The sequence below is a fragment of the Emys orbicularis genome, chromosome 2 (genome assembly GCF_028017835.1).
Source record: "Emys orbicularis isolate rEmyOrb1 chromosome 2, rEmyOrb1.hap1, whole genome shotgun sequence".
NCBI lineage: Eukaryota > Metazoa > Chordata > Testudines > Emydidae > Emys > Emys orbicularis.
In genome coordinates this window covers 291,572,463-291,597,782 of record NC_088684.1, presented here as the reverse complement: position 1 = coordinate 291,597,782, position 25,320 = coordinate 291,572,463, and the positions used below count along the sequence as shown (strand labels likewise).

The 25,320-nt window shown below is 42.0% G+C and overlaps 1 protein-coding gene across 1 annotated transcript; it reads left to right on the top strand.

The window, feature by feature from the left end:
• The first annotated feature begins 3,050 nt into the window (after positions 1-3,050).
• On the top strand, positions 3,051-24,922 carry ARF1 (ADP ribosylation factor 1). The gene is made up of 5 exons (XM_065397716.1): positions 3,051-3,143; positions 19,529-19,713; positions 20,810-20,920; positions 21,771-21,895; positions 23,432-24,922. Exons 2-5 carry the CDS (start codon positions 19,566-19,568, stop codon positions 23,591-23,593), a joined length of 546 nt encoding a protein of 181 aa, XP_065253788.1. The 5' UTR covers positions 3,051-3,143; positions 19,529-19,565; the 3' UTR covers positions 23,594-24,922.
• The last annotated feature ends 398 nt before the right edge of the window (positions 24,923-25,320 follow it).

Sequence of the window (25,320 nt, the reverse complement as noted above, 5' to 3'; positions counted from 1 at the left end):
AGTGAGACGAGTTCCTCCAGTAAGCGCTGCTATCCTGTAATAATTTTAAAATCTCAGAAAACAGTTGCTTGTGGGAGTGACTTTTTTCATAAGTCAAATACAAAAGAATGCTATTCAGCACAAAGATTTGTCACACGAATCTCCCCAAGGGAAAGCAATACCAAAGGGAATGTACTGTGGGAAGGTTTGCAGAAATCATTATAGACCCTGTTGCACTAGCATTATGTATTTGCTTAAGGTCCACACAAAACTGCCCCTGGAGGAATTCATTTTAATTTGATGTGACTCAAATCCTGAAATTTAACAGAAAAGAAACCAAATCTATCATTCCGTCACTCTGCCCGCAGAAAGAGGGGCTGTCTCTTTGCATATATTTCATGAGTCACTTTCAACTTGCATCACACCACCAGTCATCAGTGACTCAGATTGACAAACAAGAGGCCAACTCTGTCTAGGCTTTCCCTGTGCAAAACCCGATTGAGTCCCTGATGTTGGTCTCTTTTGGGGTACTGAGAAGCAGTGTAGTCTGGTGGACTGAGCACAGGACTAGGGGCTAGGAACATTTGCTTTCTAATCCCAGCTCTGATACTGACTTGCTCTGCTCTCTGTTTCCCCTCTGTTAAATGGGAATAATAATACTTACCTATACATTTATAGGATCATGAGGAAGATTCATTAGTTAATGACTCTACAGGATCATACTTCTGCTATTAAACAAGGCCCTGTGTGCTTTCAAGTCAGCTGGACCTAAATTCTGCAGCCACCTCCTTAGATTCTGACACACTCTATAGCAGAAGTTTGGAAGCTCTGCAACTGCTTCACTTAAATTAAAATGGGGGATAATTAATTAATTAATTAATTGTAAACATGTATAACAGCCTGTGTATTATTTAGTTTACATTCTATTTATTTTTACGCAGCCGTCAGATTTTCAGTTTTTAACCTGCCACAGATTTTTGCATGGATAATGCATACCTGCGCCATAGAAACTGTCAGTGGGGAAGCTGGAGGTTTTGCCAGCTGGTTATTGAATAGCTGGGGGATTTTAATACCTAAGAAGGTGTGGGAGGTAATTTGGGAGTGTGAGATAAACACGTTAGCTGGATGTTTTTGCTAAAATGATCAGGAGTTAAATAGTTATGTTTTCATGTACATGGCCATCTTTAGGTTTCAGAGTTAACATTGCCGTGGTGCGACTGCGGAATTCATACCTCTGAGCCATTGTTTCCGGATGCCTCCAAACGCTAGAGGACAGCAGTGTGTCAGTTTACACTCAGTTAACCCATTTTAGGTTAGCCCAAGCCTGTGTGAAGTGAATTCGCAGATCTCAGTCCAGTTTCCAGTGGAAGAATATCCTCTTGACAAAACCTAGCCCAGGTATCAGTCATCAGGCCCTTTGTTAGCACTGCGGAAGACTTCCTCACCAATACAAATAGCGCCGCCAGAGTAGCGTTTAGGCTCATTGCTGAGAATGATGGGAAGTTTGCACTGATGGGAAGCAGTGAGGTCTAGTGTGTGACCTTGGGCAAGTCACTCTGTGCCCCATTTCCCCTCCCTCCTTTTGTTTACGTTACCTGTTTAGACTGTGAGCTCACTGGGACAGGGATTGTCTCAGTGAGCACCCTGATCACAAGGCACCACCGAAATACTGCTATGAATAAGGACTGTATCTGGACTACAGTTATTAGGTGGCTAAGTCAATAAGGGTGGCTAAGCACAGAAATGGTAAACAGTTGCCTAACTAAGGAATTCCCTCCTCCTTTCTTATTTTGCTCTCTGCCCTGAAGCATTCCAAACCTGATAGCAGAAGTGCAAGCAGCATCTCAGTGCAAGCTGCCACCAGCAGGCGTCACCTATATGAGTTTACGCTGCCACCATTAAAAAATAAAGGGGAATCTCTGCAGAACATAAACAAACAGCACTGTTCGAATGGCATCTCTTCACCCTCCATTATATATAGACTGTCTCTCATGACAATCTCTGCCTGCTGTAATAAAAGTGCTCCCCTGAACTGTTTAGATTAAACTGAGCACCACAAACTGTGAGTGAGCAGTTCCGGGTGTCACCAAGCAGAAGTATTTTATAACATCAGGAAGAGATAGGTGGGGATACCATATCAATACTAAAGCTGTACAAATGTTCAGTTCCATTTCTCATGGAGTTGGCTGAGCTCGTAAGTTTCACTCTCCATTCTAGGTTCAAATCACCATGTCCCTGTGAGAGTCAAAACTGAAACATGATCTCAATAGGAATTATTCCCACTTATGCCAAACCTGAATTTGAACTTTTAACCTTTGTTCTGATTCCAGAAACTTGGGGCTCTTAGCCTAATAGAGATGGTGGGTTGTTGTTGTTTTTTTTCAATTTAACCCACAAGGCAAGTATGTCACTACAAGGGGTGCGCTATCACCACAAGGCATGTGCGTGTCACCACAAGGGGTGTGCTATCACTACTAGGCACGCGCGTGTCACCACAAGGGGTGTGCTATCACCACAAGACATGTGCGTGTCACCAAAAGGCAAGTATGTCACCACAAGGCATGTGCGTGTCAGAAGGCAAGTTTGTCACCACAAGCCATGTGCATGTCACCACAAGGGGTGTGCTGTCACCACAAGGCATGTGCGTGTGTCACCACAAGGTGTGCAAGGTGCTCGTGTCACCCCCCCAGATGCGAGGCGTACGTGTGTCGCCAGGCACCTGAGGCTTCGCCACCAGGACGCGGTACCAGCCCGCTCTGCCCCAGGGCCGCCCAAGCCGGTCACATCCAGGCCCCCACCGCCGCTGGCCGGCGGGCAAAGGTCGAAGGCACGGGGCAAAAGCCCCACCTACTCCCAGGCCCCGCCCCCTGCGCGCGCCTCCCTGAGGCTCTCGGCTCCGCCCCCTCGGCGCGCGCTGCGGGAATACCGCGCCCCCCGCCCCCTGGCGCGCCACCTCGTCGCTCCTGCCCCCGCCCCATTCTGCACGCCGAACCTGGGCGCTGCGGGAGCCCCGCCCACCGTGTCCCTCCTCGGTTACCCGTCGTGCTCCGCGCAGCCCTGGCACTGACGTGGCTGCCCGCAGCCGCCATCTTGTGAGCCTGGGCGGGGAGCGGGAGAGAAGCGCAGGAGGGAGCCGACCCAGAGCCGGGGGCAGCCAGCGCCGGGTAAGCGGCGACATTCCCCTCGCGGCGCCGGCCCGGCCGTCGCCCCACATCCCCCCGCGGCGGCCTGGGGCCGTTCGGCGCAGGAGGCCGGGCTGCGCCCCGGGCCTGGGGGTGGAGGCCGCTGGGTGGGGGAGCGGCGGGCCCCGGCCTGCTGGGTGTCCCGGAGCAGCGGGGGCGGGCTGGCGTGTCCCTGCCGAGGGCCCGTGTTGCCCAGGAGGAGGGAGCAGCAGGCCGCAGCGCGGGCCGCCCCGCCTTGGGGAGCGTGGGACGGTCGGGGAGCTGCGAGCGATTCAAACGGTCGCTGCCCGGGTGGGGTTCTAGCCCCGCCATCTCCTCCCCCCGGCCTAGGCCCCCAACCTGTCCCCCCCCCAGCCTGGGCCCGGCCTAGGCCCCCGACCTGCCCTCTCTTTCCCCCCCCCCCCCCCCCCAGCCTAGGCCTAGGCACCCGACTTGCGCCCCGGCCTAGGCCCCCGACCTGTCACCCCCCCCAGCCTGGGCCCGGCCTAGGCACCCGACCTGCCCTCTCTTCTCTCCCCCCCCCCCCCCAGCCTGGGCCTAGGCCCCCGACCTGCGCCCCCCCCTCCCCAGCCTGGGCCCGGCCTAGGCACCCGACCTGCCCTCTCTTCCCTCTCCCCCCAGCCTGGGTCTAGGCACTCGACCTGCGCCCCCCCCCCCCCCCCCCCCAGCCTGGACCCGGCCTAGGCACCCGAACTGCGCGCCCCCCCCCCCCCAGCCGGGGCCTGACTTCGGACCAGCCAAGTTTACAGACCCAATCCAAAGCCCAGAACCCACCACCTTGGCCTTGCCAGCTCTACCGACCTAACTCCTCAGCGGGGGAGTTGGATGGGGGTGGTTGTCAGATCTCCCTCTCTGAGTAACTCGGAGCTGGTCCAGGGCATATGGATTCTCCTCTTCCTCAGACTCTTGGCTCTCTTTAGGTATTTAATGCCTGTCCAGTCCTGGGAGTGTGATCAGGGATGTGTGCTGATTATGTGCCTTCATTAAAGGTTTGAGGGTATAATTGCTTAATTCTTGTAGTGGTTGGGTTGTGTGATGGGATGAAATGGTGAGGAGTAGAGTTGCTGTCTTTACCCTGGAACAGAATTTCTTTCCAGTCTCAACTGCTTGGGTGGGTGACCCAGGAGGTCAACCTTCCACCCTACTCTGCGTGCCAGGCTTGCTTATAAGAGATTAGCCATTGGCCTATAAAATCCCATTTGCCTTTATCTGTGGCCCATATATGACACTCCAGGAAGGTAACCCCCTCCCACAATTCACCTTGCCGGTAGTATAGTGCTCTACATGGAAGAATTCATTGATCATGAAGCATGATTGAGTGTATGCATATGTTTTATTTTGACTCCATCAGCTTCATCTATAGCTGAAATATTAACTATTCAGATAATACTTTGAACTTTGCTGTGCAACCACTGAGCCTCACAATACCTCTTTGAAGAGCATTATTGTCCCTGTTGTACAGATGAGAAATGGAGAGCTTAAAGTTGAGTGATTTGTCCAAGGTCATGTAGCAGAACAATTCTATTACCTTTTTTGCCACTCTAATAACCTGACAGTTTTTGATCCGAATTTGGGTATTCCCTGTCATTTTCTTCCTTTAAGGGAGTTAGAATTTTTCTCCAAATATTCTTTATTTCTTTGTGACTTTCTACTCAAAATGGTACCATTATATACACTGTTAAGCTTGTAGGTATGGGCCAGCCACGCATGTACCATTATTGTAATGGTAGCCCTGGATGAAAAGGTGAGGAAATTTATCTGACTTGAAGCTCTTAAATTGGCTGGCTTGACTGTCTTCATTTGCCATCCTTACTGACATCTCTGCTCTGGCAGAGCAGCAAAACCAAGAGATGGTTTAAACAAATGTCATTTCTACAAACTCAGCAGCTTTGGGTGCTACAGCAATGGACAGTGGTTAAAAACCTCATTTAAAAATCAGGTGCAGGGTAGGTTGTGCCCATAAATAGGTGGCTTGACTGATCATGGTGTCCACTTATTTGCCATGGGTTCTTAATTCAAGAACCTTGAATCGGATATAGTGTCTGTTACTAATCTCAACATCAGTCTGTATCAGCAAATCCCTTTGTATAAAGTTATCTGAAAGTACTATTTTTTTGCATTCTTATCTGAAAAGGGACTATAAAAGTGGTACATTCTTACTCAGTAGATCTTTTGTGTAGGTCTGAGTCATACGTGCTGAGTCTATTGACAAAATGGAGAGTTGTCTTAGGCTTTGGAGCTAGCAGAGTTAGGAGTAGACTGGATTCTGTTCCTTTTTGTGACTCAGCAGAATTGTTCACTGTGTTTGTTACCCCATGTAAAACTGTCTGTAGGTACTAGGGTTGCATGGGTACAACTAAGGGCATAATTACCCCGCAGAACCCTTATTACATACATTGGTGGACGAAGGAAAGAAACCCATCTTGATAACAAGATTGGTTGAGTTCAGAAGAATGCGAGTTAAGTGAAATGACTTTTTTCCTATCAAACCTGCTCAGTAGAAAATCACTGAGATGACAATATTTACATTGCAGAGTAGAACTACACTTTAGTTTCATCATCTGTTACAAAATATCTTATCACGTATAGGTCATTCTCATGAGTATTTCAGTATTCTGGATTCTTTACAATGGGTACATTTGGTCAACATAGGCTATGGCTACACTACAGCTTAAGTCGACATAAATTATGTTGCTCAGGGGCGTGAATTGGCCACCCCCCTGAGTGACATAACTTGTGCCTAGTTAAGCACCAATGTGGTCAGCACTGTGGCAGCGGGAGAGCTCCGGCTAACATAGTCTCTGCCACTCATTGGGGGTGGATTAGTTAAGTGGACAGGAGACTCCCATCTGCTTAGAGCAGTGACATTAGAGAGCTTACAGTGATGCAGCTCCATCGGTACCACTGCACTGCTGTAAGCGCTCTCATGTAGCCATAGTTGTATAAAATTGTGATTCCATAAAAAAGCAAGTACACCTCTACCTCAATATAACGTTGTCCTCAGGAGCCAAAAAATCTTACCGTGTTATAGGTGAAACCGTGTTATATTGAACTTGCTTTGATCCACCGGAGTGCGCAGCTCCGCCCCCCCGGAGCACTGCTTTACCACGTTATATCCAAATTCATGTTATATCGGGTTGCGTTATATTGAGGTAGAGGTGTATTTTTTTTATTATTATTATTGTCCCCAGTCTGTTGAAGGCCTTGTTAGTGTGGAAGCTGTAGAGCTGGTATTACAGCTACCACTATCCCCAGCTATCATTCTCTCCTTTTACTGATGGGCAAAAGTTTTGAATCAGCTTCCTGCTACAACAGCTGTTTTTCTGCATTATTCGGCAGTTTTTCTTGCTGCTTGCAAGTATCTAATTTTATTTCTTGTTTCTAATACATGGAAACGTGTGAATATATGATATTACTTTTGCTGATGTCTCAATTCTAATATTCCTCTTCATATGCTGATCTTGATCCAAACAGTCAGTTGAGCATTGGCTCTTGGATTTGGTCATGTGTCAGCCACCAATCTTGTTTCACTTATTCTTTAACTTGAATTTATTCACAGTATCTAGGGTGAATTTAGTCATAGTGTTGAACTCATATAGTGGATGGGGTAGTATGTCAGACACATAGTTTAAAACTTGAGCAGTTTTAAAGTATATAAGTATTTCGCTATTGTAAGTCTGAGCCACATTCTGTTTAAGTGGAAGTCGTTAACACTTTCTGCTGGTTAGGCTGAGCACAGTGTTCTTAGGTTTCACCATTTTTAATAGCAGATGTAGCTGTAATCAAATTACTTTAGATGTGCCTTGACTGGGTAGCAGACTACACTTAACTCTGACATCATCTTTCAGGCAATTGGGGACAGCCAGAAGGAAAAAATAGAATAGCCTTCTGCTTCTGCCCAGAAATCTCATGATTGTAGTCAAAATCCTTCCAGTGGGGTGAATTCCTTTACATTTTTTGCCAACCTTTTTTTAAAGGAAGATAAAGAAGTTACGATCCAAATGAGTCTCTCTAAACTTAATATCTCTTTGCAAAAATGTGGACTGCCAAAAGTTGAGAGCCCACTGGATTACTATGGAACATGTTAAATTGTTCACCTGGTTTTTTAGATAAACAATATTGGGTTACCCCTGTTCTTTGTCTTGTGATACACCAGCTGTTCATAATATTTTAATGTGGTTCAGGGTTTTATTTTTGAAACTTAGAAGTGCATCACTGCTTCTCGTGCATCAGGTTGAACTTGAAGACAAGAAACCCAGACTGATGTGGCTTTTGGTGAAATGTTAAATGGTCCACCTTTTGTCTCCCTGGGTTCTAGAACATTGTGCAATCTACTTCTGTTCCCGTTACTGCAGGAATGACTAAATCTTTAGTGCACTAGGGCAATATCTAACTGTTGATGCACGTGTTCCACCTATTTATTTCTATTACAGTAGCACCTACGGGCCCCATTATGCTTAGTACTGTACAAACACACAATATGAAGAAGGTCTCTTCCCAGAAGAACTTACAATTTCAGTAGACATAGGTGAATGTAACAAACAGACAGAAGAGATGTAATGGAATTTAGGTGAACTATGTTCTTTAGGAGTCATGTTTCATTCTCCTGCAGAAGCAATTGAGGAGCTGTGGCCAAAGTCACAAGTAAGATCTACTGCCAATGAAGAACATCATCTTGATTTGAAGAGGTGCTAAGATGCCTTCAGCACCTGCAGCAGTTGCATTTATTTGGTCCTGATATTTAGCTACTCTTGTATGGCAGTTTGGCAGAGAAGTTCAGTTCATTTGGAGAAGCATTTGAGAACAGTTGTGGCCCTCAACATTCCTTTTAAAAGGCTTAGATGCGACTTCTGGTTGAAAATAACTTACTGTATATGTGTTTTCATCCAGCCCATCTGGGGACTGGCATCGTCTGCTCTGGATGACTCTTCACCTAGTTTCATTCATAGACTGCCCTGTTCATCAAGTCTTGGCGAATACGAAAGCCACATTTAGATCAATCTTCAGTTACGCTTAGCAAGAAGAGAATACATTTTGATAGCTCTTGTGGTATCATGAAGAAGAATAACTTCGAATGGGCACAGAAGGGAATTTTTAAAGGTGAACTGTGAAGCAAAGACACAATTCCCTTTACTGCACTGTATCTTTATAGACAGCTTTCAATTGGCTCTTTCCAAAAGGAATGATTTATTTTACATTAGAAATATCAGGAATGTCATCTCTCTGCTTTCCTTATGTTGGTCGGTAAATAACCAAGATACTGTAGCTTTTTACCTGTTTTTCCTTCCTCTTCCAAACTCAGCATCCATTCCCACCCCCTTCAGTTGGAGATAGGAAAAGTTGCAGCTCTGATTATGGCATTATGTGCGATCAACCATTTAAGATGCACAACAGATCTTGCCAAATACCTCCAAGAAAGAGATAAGGGGGCTTAATATATTGTAACAAGTTGTTGGTGGAAGGGCAGAGGTGGAGTGTAGAGGTAGTCTTAATACGTCATGGTGAGAGTATTGAATGATACCATCTCTTGCTTTGCAGCTCATCTTTAAATACTCTGTACATGACTCATCTTTAATTCTAAGACTTCATAGAAAGTTAGATTCCTGGTGATGATGCATACTTAGACTAAAAATTCTGAAAATTAACATGACTTCTACATCTAAAATTTATGCTTAATTTTAGTCTTGTAAATAGTATCTTGAAAGTAGTAGCCTTGATTTCAGTAGAAAAAATTAGAAATCAAAAACTATAATTCCAGCTTCAAAGAATTATTTGAGTTGGCTACAACTACTTCCTATTTAGCCATCTTTCATCCTTTGCTTCATAGGTGAGAGGCCAGTAAACAACTTCTACAAATAGTTGGGTATAACTGTTCTTGAATAGTCGTGTATGGAGTCAGTTTAGTTACATAGTTGACAGTATTCTGATCAAGAGCTATTTTTAAAATTTGCTGCAATAGAACATTTTAAGCTGCAAGGAAACAGATTCTTCAAGTACGAAAGCATGCAGGTTTGTTTAACTGGCTATATCCATTTCAGGTGTGAAATACTACGCTGCTAGATTACGTTGGCACTAAAACTTTTAAGATAGCTTATCCCTGTGAACGTTAGACATGACCCAACATCTAAACAGTACTTTACAGGTCAAAGGCATAGTGCCAACTTCAAAATTGCTCTTTGGTCTAAATATTTTTGTCTATTCTTACAAGCTACACCAAGGAAAACTAAAGAGGTTGAGTAAAACTATTTTTCTCTGATTTTGTTTTTCCTCACTCTGTTCATTTGTTAGCACTTTGTATAAGTCCATGGAAATATAAATTTTACTTCGTCTTCAATGAGGAAGAGTGCCTTTGATATGTTGGGGAGGCGGGGAAATTGGTTCATAAACATGTCATTCATGCTCTTTAAGCATTTAAGTAGCTGGCAAAACATTTGGACACAAGAAGCAGTTTCTATAATTACATTTTGGTTATATTGTTGAAAAGAAAGCTAACATAGGCAGTTGGGGATGGAGAAAAGGACTGCTGTGAAAAATATTTTAAATTACATATCTGAAATCACAAGTTTAATATTACATTTCAGACCAGTAGTGCTGTGGCTTCAAAATGGTCAGTTCTTTTTTACAAAGGAGGCATTTTGACTAGTTATATTGTAAATAGCATATTGTGGTGCACAAGAATGTGTATGTACATTAATGATACTCTTTACCAGTTGTAGCTATTGAAAGAAAAAGCTAAAGGGAAAAACAGCTGAAACTGCTAGTGCTGGCTAAGGGTTTTGCAAGTCTTCAGAATGCCTTCCTTACAGCTGCTTTCACTTTCTTTAACAGACATGGCATGTTTGTACTCGGAAGTAGGGAATTAAGCTTTTCTGCAGTCAGTCTTATTTGCTAGCAGTGCCTTTCCATCTTTTCTGTGTTGGACGTCACCAGTAGTAGAAGAGTTTGTGAGCAAGATGCTTATACTCCTGCCCAGTAGCTTTTCTTGCAATGGTTTGAAACCGTGAACATGTGTAACACCAGTTTAATTGCTGCTGAAGCTCCATGTGAGTGCTGTTATGGTGGAGCACAGATGTAAATATTTTTGTATTGCATCTAACATTCTAGTCTTTGAACTGTGAAAATGGCAGAAGGATGTTGGATGTACAGGTTTTTCCCCACTCTATTGCCTTAAAGCATTCTACAATATCTTTTAGTTAAAACAGTGTAAAATTACAGGAAATGGCGGCTTACATCACAATTGCTTTTTTTAGTCGATAAAGAAGTTGAATCAGTTGTACATGGCCAAATGGAACTATGCCATGAAAGACTAAAACAGGGGTGGCCAACCTGTGGCTCCGGAGCCACATGCAGCTCTTCAGAAGTTAATATGCAGCTTCTTGTATAGGCACCGACTCCGGGGCTGGAGCTACAGGTGCCAACTTTTCAATGTGCTGGGGGGTGCTCACTACTCAACCCTGGCTCTGCCACAGGCCCTGCCTCCACTCCACCCCTTCCCGCCCCCCTCCCATGAGCCTGCCATGCCTTCTCTCTCTTCTCTCCCCCCAGCCTACTGTATGCCACGAAACAGCTAATCGGGAGGGGGGGGGAGACGCTGATCGGTGGTGCTGCTGGTGGGTGGGAGGCTCGGGGGCGGGGGGAGGTGCTGATATGGGGGCTGCTGACCTATTACTGTGGCTCTTTGGAAATGTACATTGGTAAATTCTGGCTCCTTCTCAGGCTGGCCACCCCTGGACTGCATTCAGTTTTCAAAGATCTTAAATCCCAGTTAAACATCAGTACAAATACGCATCTTTCTTGGCAGATTTACAGTACAGTTTGAATTAAAATTAGTAGACTGGCTTTATTCAACTACTATTGGATGGCATGTGAGCTGCAAAAGGAGGAACATACTGAATTTCTAAAGGCACGCAAGTAAAATAACATGCCATTAAAACTGGTATGGATGCAGAAGTATAGAACACTACTAAACATGTACATTTTAGTCACGTCCCTTTTATTTTATTTTAGATTGTGTAATGCTTAAAGCCACTTGTCTGTGGTGCCATGCCACTTGAGCAAACTTCTAAAATGAATCCTGCATAGTAAAAGCATTACTAGAAGACTCATTCACTCTAATTTTAACTTTGCTATGAGTTTATCTAAGATGCATCACTTGCTAGAAATTTACCTGAAGTTTGAGATCTTCTACTTCCTGGTATAAATTTGCAGAGTCTTATCCAGAAATGAGTCTTTGTTCCTCTTACTGCTTACCAATGACACACAACATCTTAACTGAACCTGAATAACAGGTTTCTACCGCTGTGCAAACCTTGTGGGAGGTGCTATAGAATGAAATATCAGAGTAAGGGTGTGCTCCGTAGTGCTCGGGGCTTGTCTACACTTAACAGCCACGCAGCGATTCAGCTGCCACTGTAGCGCTTAGTGAAGAGACTACCTAAGCTGACAGAAAAGCTTCTCCTTTCAGCGTAGGCACTCCACGTCCCTGAGAGGCAATAGCTAAGTGGACGGGAGAAGCCCTCCCATTGACAGTTTTGTCTACCCCAGGGGTTTGGTCAGTATAACTGCATCGCTCTGGTGTGGATTTTCACCTGAGGATGTAGTTCTACCAACGTATGTTTGTAGTGTAGTCCAGGGCTCGGCCTAATGGGGAGCAACAAAACAGGAGTAAGAGCAGCAAAGGGTGTTTTGGAATATTCAGAGCTGGTGAACGGTACTAGATTGACATCCATGGAGGCTGAAATCGTGTCTACAAAACGCTGTTGGCACATTTAGCAGCAGCTCAATCTGTCCAATCAACCCTGACCTGGAGGGCCCTCCCTTACAGGTGATAGGACAACAGAATCTGTTCATTCTCTAGTATCTCTTCTGAGGATGCCAGATGGGACTTGCCTATATACAAAACTACCTATTGCTGACAATGGGTGTTGCTGAATATGGTTTGGCTGCATATGAAGGCAAGGATAAACCACGTTAAGGTAGCTTTTGTCATGTAGACAAGCCCCAGCTGAACTACTTGTGGTGGTTATACCTGTGCACTGGGAACTAGACTGAGACCACCAAACTAGCTTCACGTGGACTGTCAAACAGTTAACAGTGGTAATATTTGGGGTCTCTACTAACTTGAGTTAGGGAAAAAACAAACTGGAGTAGAGGAAGATTTTTTTACTTAAGAATAGACCATATATTGGGTATCAGAGTAGCAGCCGTGTTAGTCTGTATCCGCAAAAATAACAGGAGTACTTGTGGCACCTTAGAGACTAACAAATTTATTAGAGCATAAGCTTTCGTGGGCTACAACCCACTTCTTCGGATGCATATAGAGTGAAACATATATATACTCCTGTTATTTTTGCATATATTGGGTAGTTAAGACTCTCACTCTAGTATAGTTTGCCTTTTCTCAGGCAAGACACATAATGGCACACGTCCAGACATCTGGAAGGGGCAAGAGAATGAGAAGACACTGGTATGTCTACACTGTAAACATGCGTGGCTGGCCCATGTCAGCTGACTCTGGCTCATGGAGCTCAGGCTGCAGGGCTGTTTAATTGCAGTGTAGACATCTGGGCTCCAGCCCAGTCATCTACACTGCAGTTAAACAGCCCAGTGAGCCCATGTCACTTGACATGGGCTAGCCATGGGTATTTAATTGCAGTGTAAACATACCCAAAAGGCCCATGAAAAGTAAGGGTCTTGCCATATGGGGTGGAGAATTACTATTCAGAAATTGTCAGTGTTAATAATTAGGCTGGCGGTCTTCATTGGGGGGGAGGGATAGCTCAGTGGTTTGAGTGTTGGCCTGCTAAACCCAGGGTTGTGAGTTCAATCCTTGAGGGGGCCATTTGGGGATTTAGTTGGGGATTGATTGATCCTGCTTTGAGCAGGGGGTTGGACTAGATGATCTCTTGAGGTCCCTTCCAACCCTAATAATCTATGATCTGTGTGCTAGGGGAAAGCACTAGAAGACACTGTTTATATTACAATAGTGCGAGATGCCCCAGTCATGATTAGTAAGTCCCTGTTATACTTTGCACTATACAGACACGTGAAGATACAGAAGGCATGACTGAATCTTACATTAACAATAGTAATGTGTAAAAATAGCACTAAAACCCATCTTAAAAAAAAAAGAGTGATTATGGGGTGGTGAGAGAATGCAAGTTATGCTGATTGATACAAACTGGAAGATGAGTTGGTGGAAGGAGACAAAAAGGGAATTGGAGACTGGAAGAGGGGTACAATAATAGAAGCTTCCCTCCTTCCAGCAGCCATGGTAGGGGGTAAGTTTATCTGACATCTCCTAGCCAGAGGCAAACACAGAAGAGTTTCCAAGCAGGGTCCAGGAATAGCACCAGGAATTGCATAATTAACTCAGGTTTGCAGCTGGGTTCTCACTAGAGCATTGCTACTGGTAAGTCTTGCTTCTGTCTAATGGGTACCTAGTAAATGTTTCAAGTTCTGACTCTTACAAGGATGGAAACTGTAATACAGCTGTATCATCTCAAGTATTGTGTACTGTTTGGATGCTGCTATAGAGAATATTGGACAAGATACAGAACTGGATAACAAGTGTAGTAAAGGATGCATTGTATCCAAGAAGAGAGAATGGCTAAGTTTATATTCACTAGAAAAGATCATTTAAAATGGAGACATAGTGGAAAGTGTAAAAATCTGAAGTTGAATAGAAAGGTGGATATCCTAAAACTACTGAGGAGGATGATAGTTTTAATTTAGGCTTAAATGGGGAGCACAAACTTATGTGCCACCAAAAGAATTCAAGGAAAATCCTCCTATGTCTCTCTAGTTTGTGGAGGGGAAGTAGCAATGGAATGCAAGTGTGAACATAAACTTGTTACTGTAAGACAAGCACACATCTTTTGAGGCATGGGAAGATGTTAAGAATCTCAACCAGAAAGCCTTTGACAAGGTCCCTCACCAAAGGCTCTTAAGTAAAGTAAGTTGTCATGGGATAAAAGGGAAGGTCCTTTCATGGATTGAGAACTGGTTAAAAGACCGGGAACAAAGGGTAGGAATCAATGGTAAATTCTCAGAATGGAGAGGGGTAACTAGTGGTGTTCCCCAAGGGTCAGTCCTCGGACCAATCCTATTCAACTTATTTATAAATGATCTGGAGAAGGGTAAACAGTGAGGTGGCAAAGTTTGCAGATGATACTAAACTGCTCAAGATAGTTAAGACCAAAGCAGACTGTGATGAACTTCAAAAAGATCTCACAAAACTAAGTGATTGGGCAACAAAATGGCAAATGAAATTTAATGTGGATAAATGTAAAGTAATGCACATTGGAAAAAATAACCCCAACTATACATACAATATGATGGGGGCTAATTTAGCTACAACAAGACAGGAAAAAGATCTTGGAGTCATCGTGGATAGTTCTCTGAAGATGTCCGCGCAGTGTGCAGAGGCGGTCAAAAAAGCAAACAGGATGTTAGGGATCATTAAAAAGGGGATAGAGAATAAGACTGAGAATATATTATTGCCCTTATATAAATCGATGGTACGCCCACATCTCGAATACTGCGTACAGATGTGGTCTCCTCATCTAAAAAAAGATATACTGGCACTAGAAAAAGTTCAGAAAAGGGCAACTAAAATGATTAGGGGTTTGGAACAGGTCCCATAGGAGGAGAGATTAAAGAGGCTAGGACTCTTCAGCTTGGAAAAGAGGAGACTAAGGGGGGATATGATAGAGGTATATAAAATCATGAGTGATGCGGAGAAAGTGGATAAGGAAAAGTTATTTACTTATTCCCATAATAAAGAACTAGGGGTCACCAAATGAAATTAATAGGCAGCAAGTTTAAAACAAATAAAAGGAAGTTCTTCTTCACGCAGCGCACAGTCAACTTGTGGAACTCCTTACCTGAGGAGGTTGTGAAGGCTAGGACTATAACAGGGTTTAAAAGAGAACTGGATAAATTCATGGTGGTGGAGTCCATTAATGGCTATTAGCCAGGATGGGTAAGGAATGGTGTCCCTAGCCTCTGTTTGTCAGAGGATGGAGATGGATGGCAGGAGAGAGATCACTTGATCATTGCCTGTTGGTCCACTCCCTCTGGGGCATCTGGCATTGGCCACTGTCGGTAAACAGGATACTGGGCTAGATGGACCTTTGGTCTGACCCGGTACGGCCGTTCTTATGTAACTACATGTTAACTGAGTATCAAATTTTAAATGGCTGCTGTCAAGATAGTCATAACCTAAATTGAGTTACATGCCTTTAAACGAATAAAATATTTTTTAAAAATTTACTCTTAACTTTTTTACAGGGCTTGTAAAGTAATCTAATAGTGGTGGTACTCAGACCTCCAACAGGGATGTGGTTATAAATGCCTATATAACAAAATAAAGTCCAAGTCTCCTTTTTTTAATCTGGTATAGGGAGCTGCTGTGGAGGCAGCATACTCATGCCCAGTGGAACGCTTCCTGTCATTCACTCCCCTCTTGCCAAATAAGGATTGGCATTGTCTGCTGCGAAAGGAGGCATCTCCTGTTCTTGTCTGGAAGACTGGTGACAGTGTTTTGAGGAAATAGGGGCTCTAGAAAGAAGGAAATGCATTCCTTTGCAAATGAGTCATTGCACAATCTTTCTGTTTGATACAACATTCATAAGTTGAGCTACAGTTCTCTCCAATAGCCCAGTATTTTGGCTCTATAGGAATATGAAAGCAGCATTAAGTTTTCTTAAGAGAGAGCATCTCTTTTTAACAATGACTGTAAAACAAATTTTAACTGGAAGTAAAACTAACACTAAAGACAGTTTCCACGCCACATCTTATTAAACTTAAGTGAATTAAATGTTTGTGAAAGATTCCAGAATGACAGCCCTCGAGACTGACGTCTTCTATTCATGGAATAAGCAACACATGGACATTGGTGCAACAGAAGCATTCCACTGTGCCAATCCTAAACTTTAGCCTATACCTATGTGAAAGAGAGTGATAGCTTCTTGATCGTTCTGAGACTAATAAGGATCCCTTTGACAGAAGGCACTGGGATGTGCAAATCTTTCTTGGGCACTACACTGAGTCATATTTCGTCTAAATTCAAATATTTATATATTGGTTTCAGTAATATTCAGTAATTCCACAATTATTTTTAAAACTTTAGTTAAAAATGTATAGACTAGAACATTATTTTTAAGAACATAATTGCTGAGAACTTTCAGTGAGTTTTGCCGTGAAACTATACTGTTAACACATTGCTAAACAACTCAAGGTAGATTCTGATCTCTTTGCATTACTCATTGCTAAGTATTTTGGGGGTGGGGAAGTGTAATAACTGGCATGTTTTAGTCATCAAACGGAAGGTGAGTACTGTGACATGGACTATCTTAAAAATTTCTTAAATTCGAGGGGCAGTTTTAAGTCTCACTTGCCTACTGCACATGTGCAATAAACTTTCAGATGACTGATTCATTGGTAATGTGTTAACAAAGTACACATCATATTATATAAAGAATTTGGCTTATTGTAGTAAACAGAAATCCTCTAAAAATCATGCCATTTCTGACTATATATTCCTGCTGTCTTTTTTGTTCTAAAATGTATACCTTAATTTTACATTTCTTAACTTTTCCATTAGTGATGGTCATCTCTGCATATATCAGTGTACATTTGAGACCTCAGTTTCCAGGCAAAACAATAGCAAAGTGAATTATGTCACCAGTTCAATGTAATGCAATGTCACCATCTACTGGTTAAGGAACGTAAAAAACATTAAGCTTTTGTTTTTAAATGCCCTTAAGTTCTTACCCCTTCTCTCTGGTAAAATGTGTCTTGGATGCAGCTTTCAGTTGAACGCTAACATAAAGTAATATTTGTTAGAAAAGAAGAATTTGTTATTGCCGTAAACTGCAATAATTCCTATCCCTAGAATGACATGGTAATATCTTTTATTGGACCAACTTGTGTTGGTGAGAGAGACAGGATTGGTCCAATAAAAGATATTACTTCAGCCACCTTGTCTCACCAACATCCTGGGACCCGCACAGCTACAACACTGCATATCCTTAGAAGGTAATACTGAATTTGCTGATGGCAACATAATGTACCTTTTAATGGAAATATAGCGGTGTGTCAGATACAAAGGTGAACTACAAAGGTTTTGCTGAAAATGTAACCCTGTGGGTCAGGACTTAAAAGTAGAAAAGCAGATATGTTAAAAATTAGTTTATGAGCACTAGTTTCCTCAAATCCTATAGAATCATATTCTGAACTATTTTTTGGTCTTCCACTTTCATCCCAACTTCAATGCTCAATCATATAGAGAGAGGATTAGAGTAGAATGATTAACACTATCACTTTCTCATATTGTCCTTTTGACTGATATTTTTGCGTACCCAATCTCAGCCAACAGTCAATGATATCTCATAGAAAGTTTCAATAAAACCAGCTGATCCACTTTTGAGAAGAATGTCTCAAAGATGCGGGTTTGGTGTTTAGCAAAGCTTCAGCCAATATGATGATCACATTGCAAATTGTCTTCCTCTTATAAATCAATCCACTGGTGAGGAGGGAAGCAACTGTTAAAGAGCAGGGAAACATGGTGGGCTGTGTCATGGATTTCTCTATTCCCGTGTTTTTGTTTAGTGAACAGGGTAGTGTTAAAGTGTGTTTTAAAACAACGCAGCTCAGGTCTTATCTTCTAGCCAGCTTAGAGTGAATGGTATATTTATCATTTTGAGGTAATGTATGTGCTATGAGTAACCTACACAAAGCGTTGGGGCAAGATGAAGTAATCAAGAGTGTTGTTCATGTTGATAAATCATATGTACACTTCAGTGTTTTCTTTCACTAAAAATTAATACTTAGCTTTTGTATAACTTTTCAGCATTGAAAAAGGATGGTGATGCTGAATATGTCAGTAATTGAAAGACATTGCGTAAGCACACTAACAAAAGATTCAGGAGTACTTATGGTAGCTATCTTATAATTAGGACTACCTTTTCCCCCATTTGTCAAAGTCCTTGAATTTTCCATATTGAGGCAGAACAATTTTTAAAACCCACTAATCTGTATCCAATGCATTTTAAAATCCTGACGTATACTGTGAGCTCCTGACAGCTTTCTTAGAATTTGTGTTCAGCTGCTAGTCTATAGCTGTTCTTAGCCTGTATTACTATGAAGAATGTTGTCAGTAGTTATACATGCAGTAACTTGTACATAAGACCAGATGGTATTCACCCAAGAGTTCTGAAGAAACTCAGATATAAAATTGCAGAACTACTAATTGTGGTATTTAACCTGTTGTATAAATCAGCCTCTGTACCAGATGACTGGAGGATAGCTAACATAATGCCAATTTTTAAGAGAGGCTCCAGAGACAATCCTGGCGATTACAAGGCGGTAAGCTTAACTTCAGTACCAGTCAAATTGGTTGAAAATAGAGTAAAGAACAAAATTGTCAGACACACAAATGGACTTGGTATGCTGGAGAAGAGTCAGTGTGGCTTGTGTAAAGGGAAATTGTCTCACCAATATGTTAGAATTCTTTGAGGGTGTTAGAATTGGAAAAAGTACAGAGAAGGGCAACACACATGATTAGCTTCTGTGTGAGGAGAGATTAAAAAGACTGGGACTGATCAGTTTAGAAAAGAGATGACTAAGGGGGTTATGATAGAGCAGGGGTTTTCAAACTGGGGGTCGGGACCCCTCGGGGGGTCACGAGGTTATTACATGGGGGGTCGCAAATTGTCAGCCTCCACCCCAAATCTTACCTTTCCCTCAGCATTTATAATGGTGTTAAATACATAAAAATGTGTTTAATAAGGGGGGGGGGGTTGCACTCAGAGGCTTGCTATGTGAAAGGGGTCACCAGTACAAAAGTTTGAGAACCACTGTGATAGAGGTTTATACAATCACGAATGGGGAAGAGAAAGTGAATTAGGAAGTATTAGTTACCCCTTCACAGAACACATGAATCAGGGATCACCCAATGAAATTAATATGCAGCAGGTTTAAAAAAACATAAGGCTACTTCTTCACACACTTCACAGTTAACCTGTGGAACTCATTGCCAGGGGATGTTGTGGAGGCCAAAAGTTTAACTGGGTTCTGAAAAGAATTGAATAAGTTCATGGAAGATTGGTCCATCAATGGCTATTAGTGAAGATTGTTAGGGACACAACCCTCTGTTCTGGGTGTCCCTAAGCCTCTGACTGCCAGAAGCTGGGGCTGAACAACGGGGGATTGATCACTCAATTACTGTCCTGTTCTGTTCATTCCCTCTGAAGCGTCTGGCACCTGCCACTGTGAGAAAACAAGATATTGAGCCAAATGGACCATTGGTCTGACCCAATATAACCATTATGTTCTTTTAATTGTCTTGAATTTCTTCTCTCTAGATTTCATTGGCCAGTGAGGGAATACCTTATTTCAAGCATGGGAAATATTTTTGCTAACCTCTTCAAAGGCCTTTTTGGCAAAAAAGAAATGCGTATTCTTATGGTTGGTCTGGATGCTGCAGGAAAGACCACTATTTTGTACAAACTTAAACTTGGTGAAATAGTAACTACTATCCCTACTATAGGTAAGATATTTACATATTGCTTTTTTTACACTTTTTGAGATTCTGGTCCCTGTGACACATTGTTCACATCAGTGTCTTTAGTTAGTCAATGCTTTGCTGGTTTCATGGCTCAGTTGCAGTGCTGCATGCTGACTTGGCTCTAGTGACAGTTTGCCTCTGATGGGTTGGGGTGGAAGCAGGACCTCTTTAGGCCTGGGAGGAGAAGAGAACATATGACCAATGTTCCCTCTAATTTTTTACATCCATGCGCGGAATGAATTTTGTTATGTGCACCAATATGAGGTGATGTGTGGCGGGGGTAGAGGATTGGGATGCGGGAGGAGGAGGGACGAGAGCTCTGGGGAGAGCTGGGGATCAGGGGGTTGGGGTGCAGGGGGGGCTCGGGGCTGGGGCAGAGGGGTGGGGGTGCAGGCTGCCCTGGGACTGGGGGGGGGGGGGAGAGGACTCCTCCCAGCCCTATCTCACTGCAGCGGGTCAGGGGAGAGAGGCACTTCTCCAATCCAGGCCCCTCTGGTTGCACGCCTGCATGGCCCTTGATAGCCAGCTGTGCAGCTGTGTGGCCACGCAGATTATAGAGAATTTAGCATATGACTGCTTTTAATTTCATTCCTTCCTTCCACATTGATCAATGTGTGGAGCCGCTTTTGATAGGCGGGGAAGTCTGTCTAACTTTTCTCTGCTAAGGGCACCATGAACATGAAGCATTTGGGGGGGGAAGGGGTGGATAAACAGTGGCTCTTCTGGGGAGATGGAATGGTCAGAGGTTAGAATCAAATCAATACAATCTGAAGGTAAGGTAATAAGGAATGTATTTAAAAGTCCTTTTAGTTCCTCTTACAGTTCCAGCTGCAGAAGTTTCAGTTGAGGAGCCATTCATAGACACTCATTACTGTGTATTTTTAGGGGACTTCAGAAGGTAAGAGAAACGGCTCTTAACCATGTTGAGGTCTTGAGAGTAAAAGTGGGAAATTACAGCATCTAAATTCAACTTCATATACTTGTCTTATCTTTTATGATTAACTTCTGAGCATGAATTGGAGACCGTAATATATATTTTCCTGCTTGATCAATTTTTTTGTCACCATTTCTATTTCAGGTTTCAATGTAGAAACAGTAGAATACAAGAACATTAGCTTCACAGTGTGGGATGTAGGTGGTCAGGATAAGATCAGACCTCTCTGGCGCCATTATTTCCAGAATACACAAGGTGGGTCCTCAGTTAAATGACTGTCTGTGTTAAAGAAACTTGTGTATATGTTAAACTGTTTTCCTGAATTGCTTACTACATGAAAACACAAGCCAAAGCATCAAACAAGTGTCCATTCAAGGGTTTGGTAAGTGGGTACCAATCCAAAACTTCAGTGTTTTTGTTTCAATTCCCAAATTTAGATTAATGTAGATGCAAAAATGACAACAGTTGCTCCTTTGAAACGCTTGAAAATCAGCTCTGCTGCTTACCTGTCAAAACCAGAGTTCAGAATTGTTTCCTCTGCAAGAGTTGAAAATCTGCTTTTAAACTAATGGAGAGAATATAGGAAAATATGCTCCTTTTTAAGTACTTGTCATCTACTACAGAGCTAACATAGAACCATGAGTTAAGGACATCAGATAACTAGAGGAATTGATGTTAAAACACGTAAAATAAGTCTTGTAGCAACTCTCCTGCCCTATAACAATTCTTTTTTAAGAGAACTTACACTGTTTGAAAATATTTTTGTAGTTTTAGTTCTGTGTGTGTATATAATTTGAAATCTGTTCTTGGCCCAAAATTGGGAGGAAATCTATGCATAGTCAGCATTTGTTGGGATTTGTCATTATCTCAAACAAAAGATATTGTAGTAGCCAGAGACACATGGAGTGGTACGTATTGATAAGTTGTTTGCTTTATTTTCTGTTAAAACTTCAAAATACTACAGCTTTAGCCTTGATTGTTCCCCTACCCTTACCCTCCGCCCACCAGAAAAAACTGGGATTTATTTTTTTAAAGGAGAATTTCTGGTGTGAAGCTAGTTGGTTTTGTTTGTTTTTTTTTTGTAATGATTGTTTTTGTTTTATAGGTTTGATTTTTGTGGTTGACAGTAATGACAGAGAACGAGTGAATGAGGCCAGAGAAGAGCTTATGAGAATGCTGGCAGAAGATGAGCTGAGAGATGCTGTCTTATTAGTGTTTGCTAACAAACAGGTATGCATTAGCAAGTGATCTTAAAGGTTTCTATTTAAAAAACAATTCTGAAGTCATGAAATAGTTGTGCAAAAATGTTTAGTACACTGCAATATGGCAGTCTTCAGCATTCCTTAGTGAGAGACTGAAAGGGTACTCCGTAGAATGCCATATTGACACTGATCTGTAGCTCCATTGGCTTCAGCAAAATTTTAAGTGTGTGGTTTTTCTCTGAAAACTGACTCCATCGAAGTGAAATCATAAGTCTTTATATTTTTGTCACACTAATTTCCATACCAAATTCTCAGCTTGCTAGTAAAGAATGCCGCCAACTTGAATTTAAGTTAATTTAAAAGTATTTTGTGCTATTGCACCTGCCTGAGTTTCCCCAGGCAGTCAGGAAACTGACTAGAAATAAACACCGCCAAAGCATACAGTAAACTGGAGATATGGTAAATTTAGGTGTCGCTTGTAATAGGTACAAAAATTCTGTCAGTTGGCTGCCTTTGTGGTATCCTTTTAAAAAAAAAAAAAAATTGAATGGCAAGCTCTGCAAACTCCCCATAGGCTCAGAGTCTAGCTGGGTTTTCTGTCTCATGCATCATCACCAGTAGTGCTTGGCTTGGTCCAGATTAGGTCCTCCTTAAAATTCATGTAACTGTATTGCAGATTTGAACACATGCAACTAATTAACAAGTCATCAGGCAAGACGACTGAAGGTGGGCAGGGAGCAGAGCTGTTAAGAGTGCTATTTATGTACCTGCTCTTCAGAACTGCACTTTTAAGTTTTTCAGAAAAATCCCATTTCCTCAGCTTTGAAGAGAACCTCCTGAATAAATGGGAGCTGAGATTGTGAGGTCTCCCAGGTAGCCTGAAACAATAACCCTGAAGTGTGAACTGTCTTCTCTCAGTGCATGTTAATTCTGAATCTTAGTGAGTTTAAATGCCATTAACCATTTCACTGCTGATCTCTTAGCAGAAGCATCCAGCAGTTACAGAATTGTAGACAGCTTGAATAGAGTTCCACCACTTTTTCTAATTTGATCCCTGACTGTAAGATTCCCTTTTTAAAAAGCACATTACCAAAGTTAAAAGATTAAACAGAAAGCTGTTACTTTGAATCGACAGCTGAGAGAAAGCAGAATCTTAACCTGAGAGCAGAGATTTTCAAAGGTGTAACTTAAATTCTTTAAAATTGCTAAATTAAAATTTAACTGCTAATTTAACTAAAAAGGTAAATCTTTAGATATCCTTGCTTTTCCATTTAATAGAATGAGTTCTGCATCATCAGCTTCCTTTTTCTTATGCAATACAGTACTTCAGGGGCAGTTTCATTCATAGGATGAAATAAATACTTTTAATTGACTTACATTTTTCCGAAAACTCACATTTAGTCAGGATAGTTACATACTGAGGTGTTCTGCAAATACTTCTGGTGTTCATTTAAGTATGTAGTTATTCTTGGTTTCATACCTTCTTATATGTGAACACTTTAACTGGAATATGTAAAGGATTTTTTCTAAGTAGAAAATGACTTCCTTGCTTTCCCTCATTCAGGACCTCCCTAATGCAATGAATGCAGCAGAAATTACAGACAAACTCGGACTCCATTCTCTTCGTCACAGGAACTGGTATATCCAGGCAACCTGTGCCACTAGTGGAGATGGTCTCTATGAAGGACTGGACTGGTTGTCCAATCAGCTCCGAAACCAGAAATGAAACATAAAACTTCCTCTTCCCTCTTTTTCCACCCCTCCCTTTTATTTCCTCCTCTTCGCCCTTCGCTTTACTCTAATGTGGCAAACTGTGCTACTTTGTGGTATTGAGTGCCGGAAGCTGTTTTCATTACTTTTGTCACAGTATGTATTGCACCATGCTGTAAATGTGGCAAATACAAGCCTGAAAACAGTTAGGTTTCTTATTTAATGTAAATAGTTTTTGTTTCCAATGAGGCAGTTTCTGGTACTCCTATGCAATATTACTCAGCTTTTTTATTGTAAAGAATCAACTCACTGTTTAGTACTGGGAAGGGATTTAAGCGGATTAACATATGGGTTGCCAGTAGTCCATGTGCAATAGAGCTGAAGACTGTCCCTGTTGGGTTGTGAGATCTGTGTTGAGATCCATTTTGGTGGTTGGTTTTTAACCTGAACTCTCTATTTTTTAAATAGCTACAGAAAAGTAAAACACTTGAACAGATAAGAAGTATGTTGGACGTAATTTCTCTGATTCCAGTTTGAATACCAGTGATTTTTAATTCTTTTGACATGGCAAAGCAGAAATGAAACCAAGCTTCATCTGATTAAAATACAGATCCATGTAACTGCTAGATCTCTGGATCTTTCTGTAGTTCATAGCATGTGTGTTCAAAGGTTTGTTTGAACTGGTTTAAAGTAGTTTGCAACTTTATTCATACAACTTAAACCTCTGTATTTTGCTTCAGATAAGGTTGATATTGTGATCTTCCATCAGACTTCAATAATTTCTGGGTGGGTCACATTTTTAACCTGTTACATTCTATGTGAAGTGTTTTGTACTTTCCTTGTGTGTAAACCACTCCAGAAGGCAAAATCTTTCCACAGAAAGCACAGCCCACATCAGTCCTAAGCTCTATAATCAGAAAGTACTGTACGTAAATAAGAAATGCCATGAAAAACTCACCAAACATCTAGGTATAGTGTCTAGAAAAAAGCATGAGAGTCTGGAGTCATTCCATTCTAGAAGTATTCAATCCCATTTTGGAACAATCCCATATCTGTATATGTGTGAAAACCCTGGGCATCCCTCATACTGCAAGGTTCAGATTTGCCATCAGAAAAAGATCTCTTTACTTTTTTCTTTTGTATTTTGATAAACACTGAAGAAGCTGGAGCTGTTGAAAACATTAAACTTGAGGAACTATGAGAACTGGTTTGTTTAGTGTTGCGGAAACCTTTATGCTTTCAATACACAATTAGTAATCAAACTGTTTTGTATACTTGTTTCAGTTTTCATTTTGACAAACAAGCACTGTAATTAAAGCTATTAGAATAAAATCTCTTAACTATTTCATGGTTTTTATGTCTTGCTGTTTATTTGATCACCTTCGCAGAATCATAAAGAAATATTTGTCAAATAAAATGTTTCCTGAAACTTGCACTAGTATTTATTCATAGATCACAATGATCCCTTCCAGTCTTGGAATCACCTTGTCTGGCCTCCTGTATAACGCAAGCCATAGAAACCCCCAAAATAATTCCTAGAGCAGATCTACTAGAAAAACATCTACTCTTGATTTAAAGATTCAGTGATTTGTGGTATGCTGAGTTGCATCACTGCCTGACCTGTACTATGGGTCACGTTTCTACCTGAGCAGTAAGGAATCCGCTCAGGGAGGTGTTGGGCCTTAAATTTGCTGAAATCTATTGGGGGTTGCTCACTGGATTTTAACCTACCCCTTGTCATAC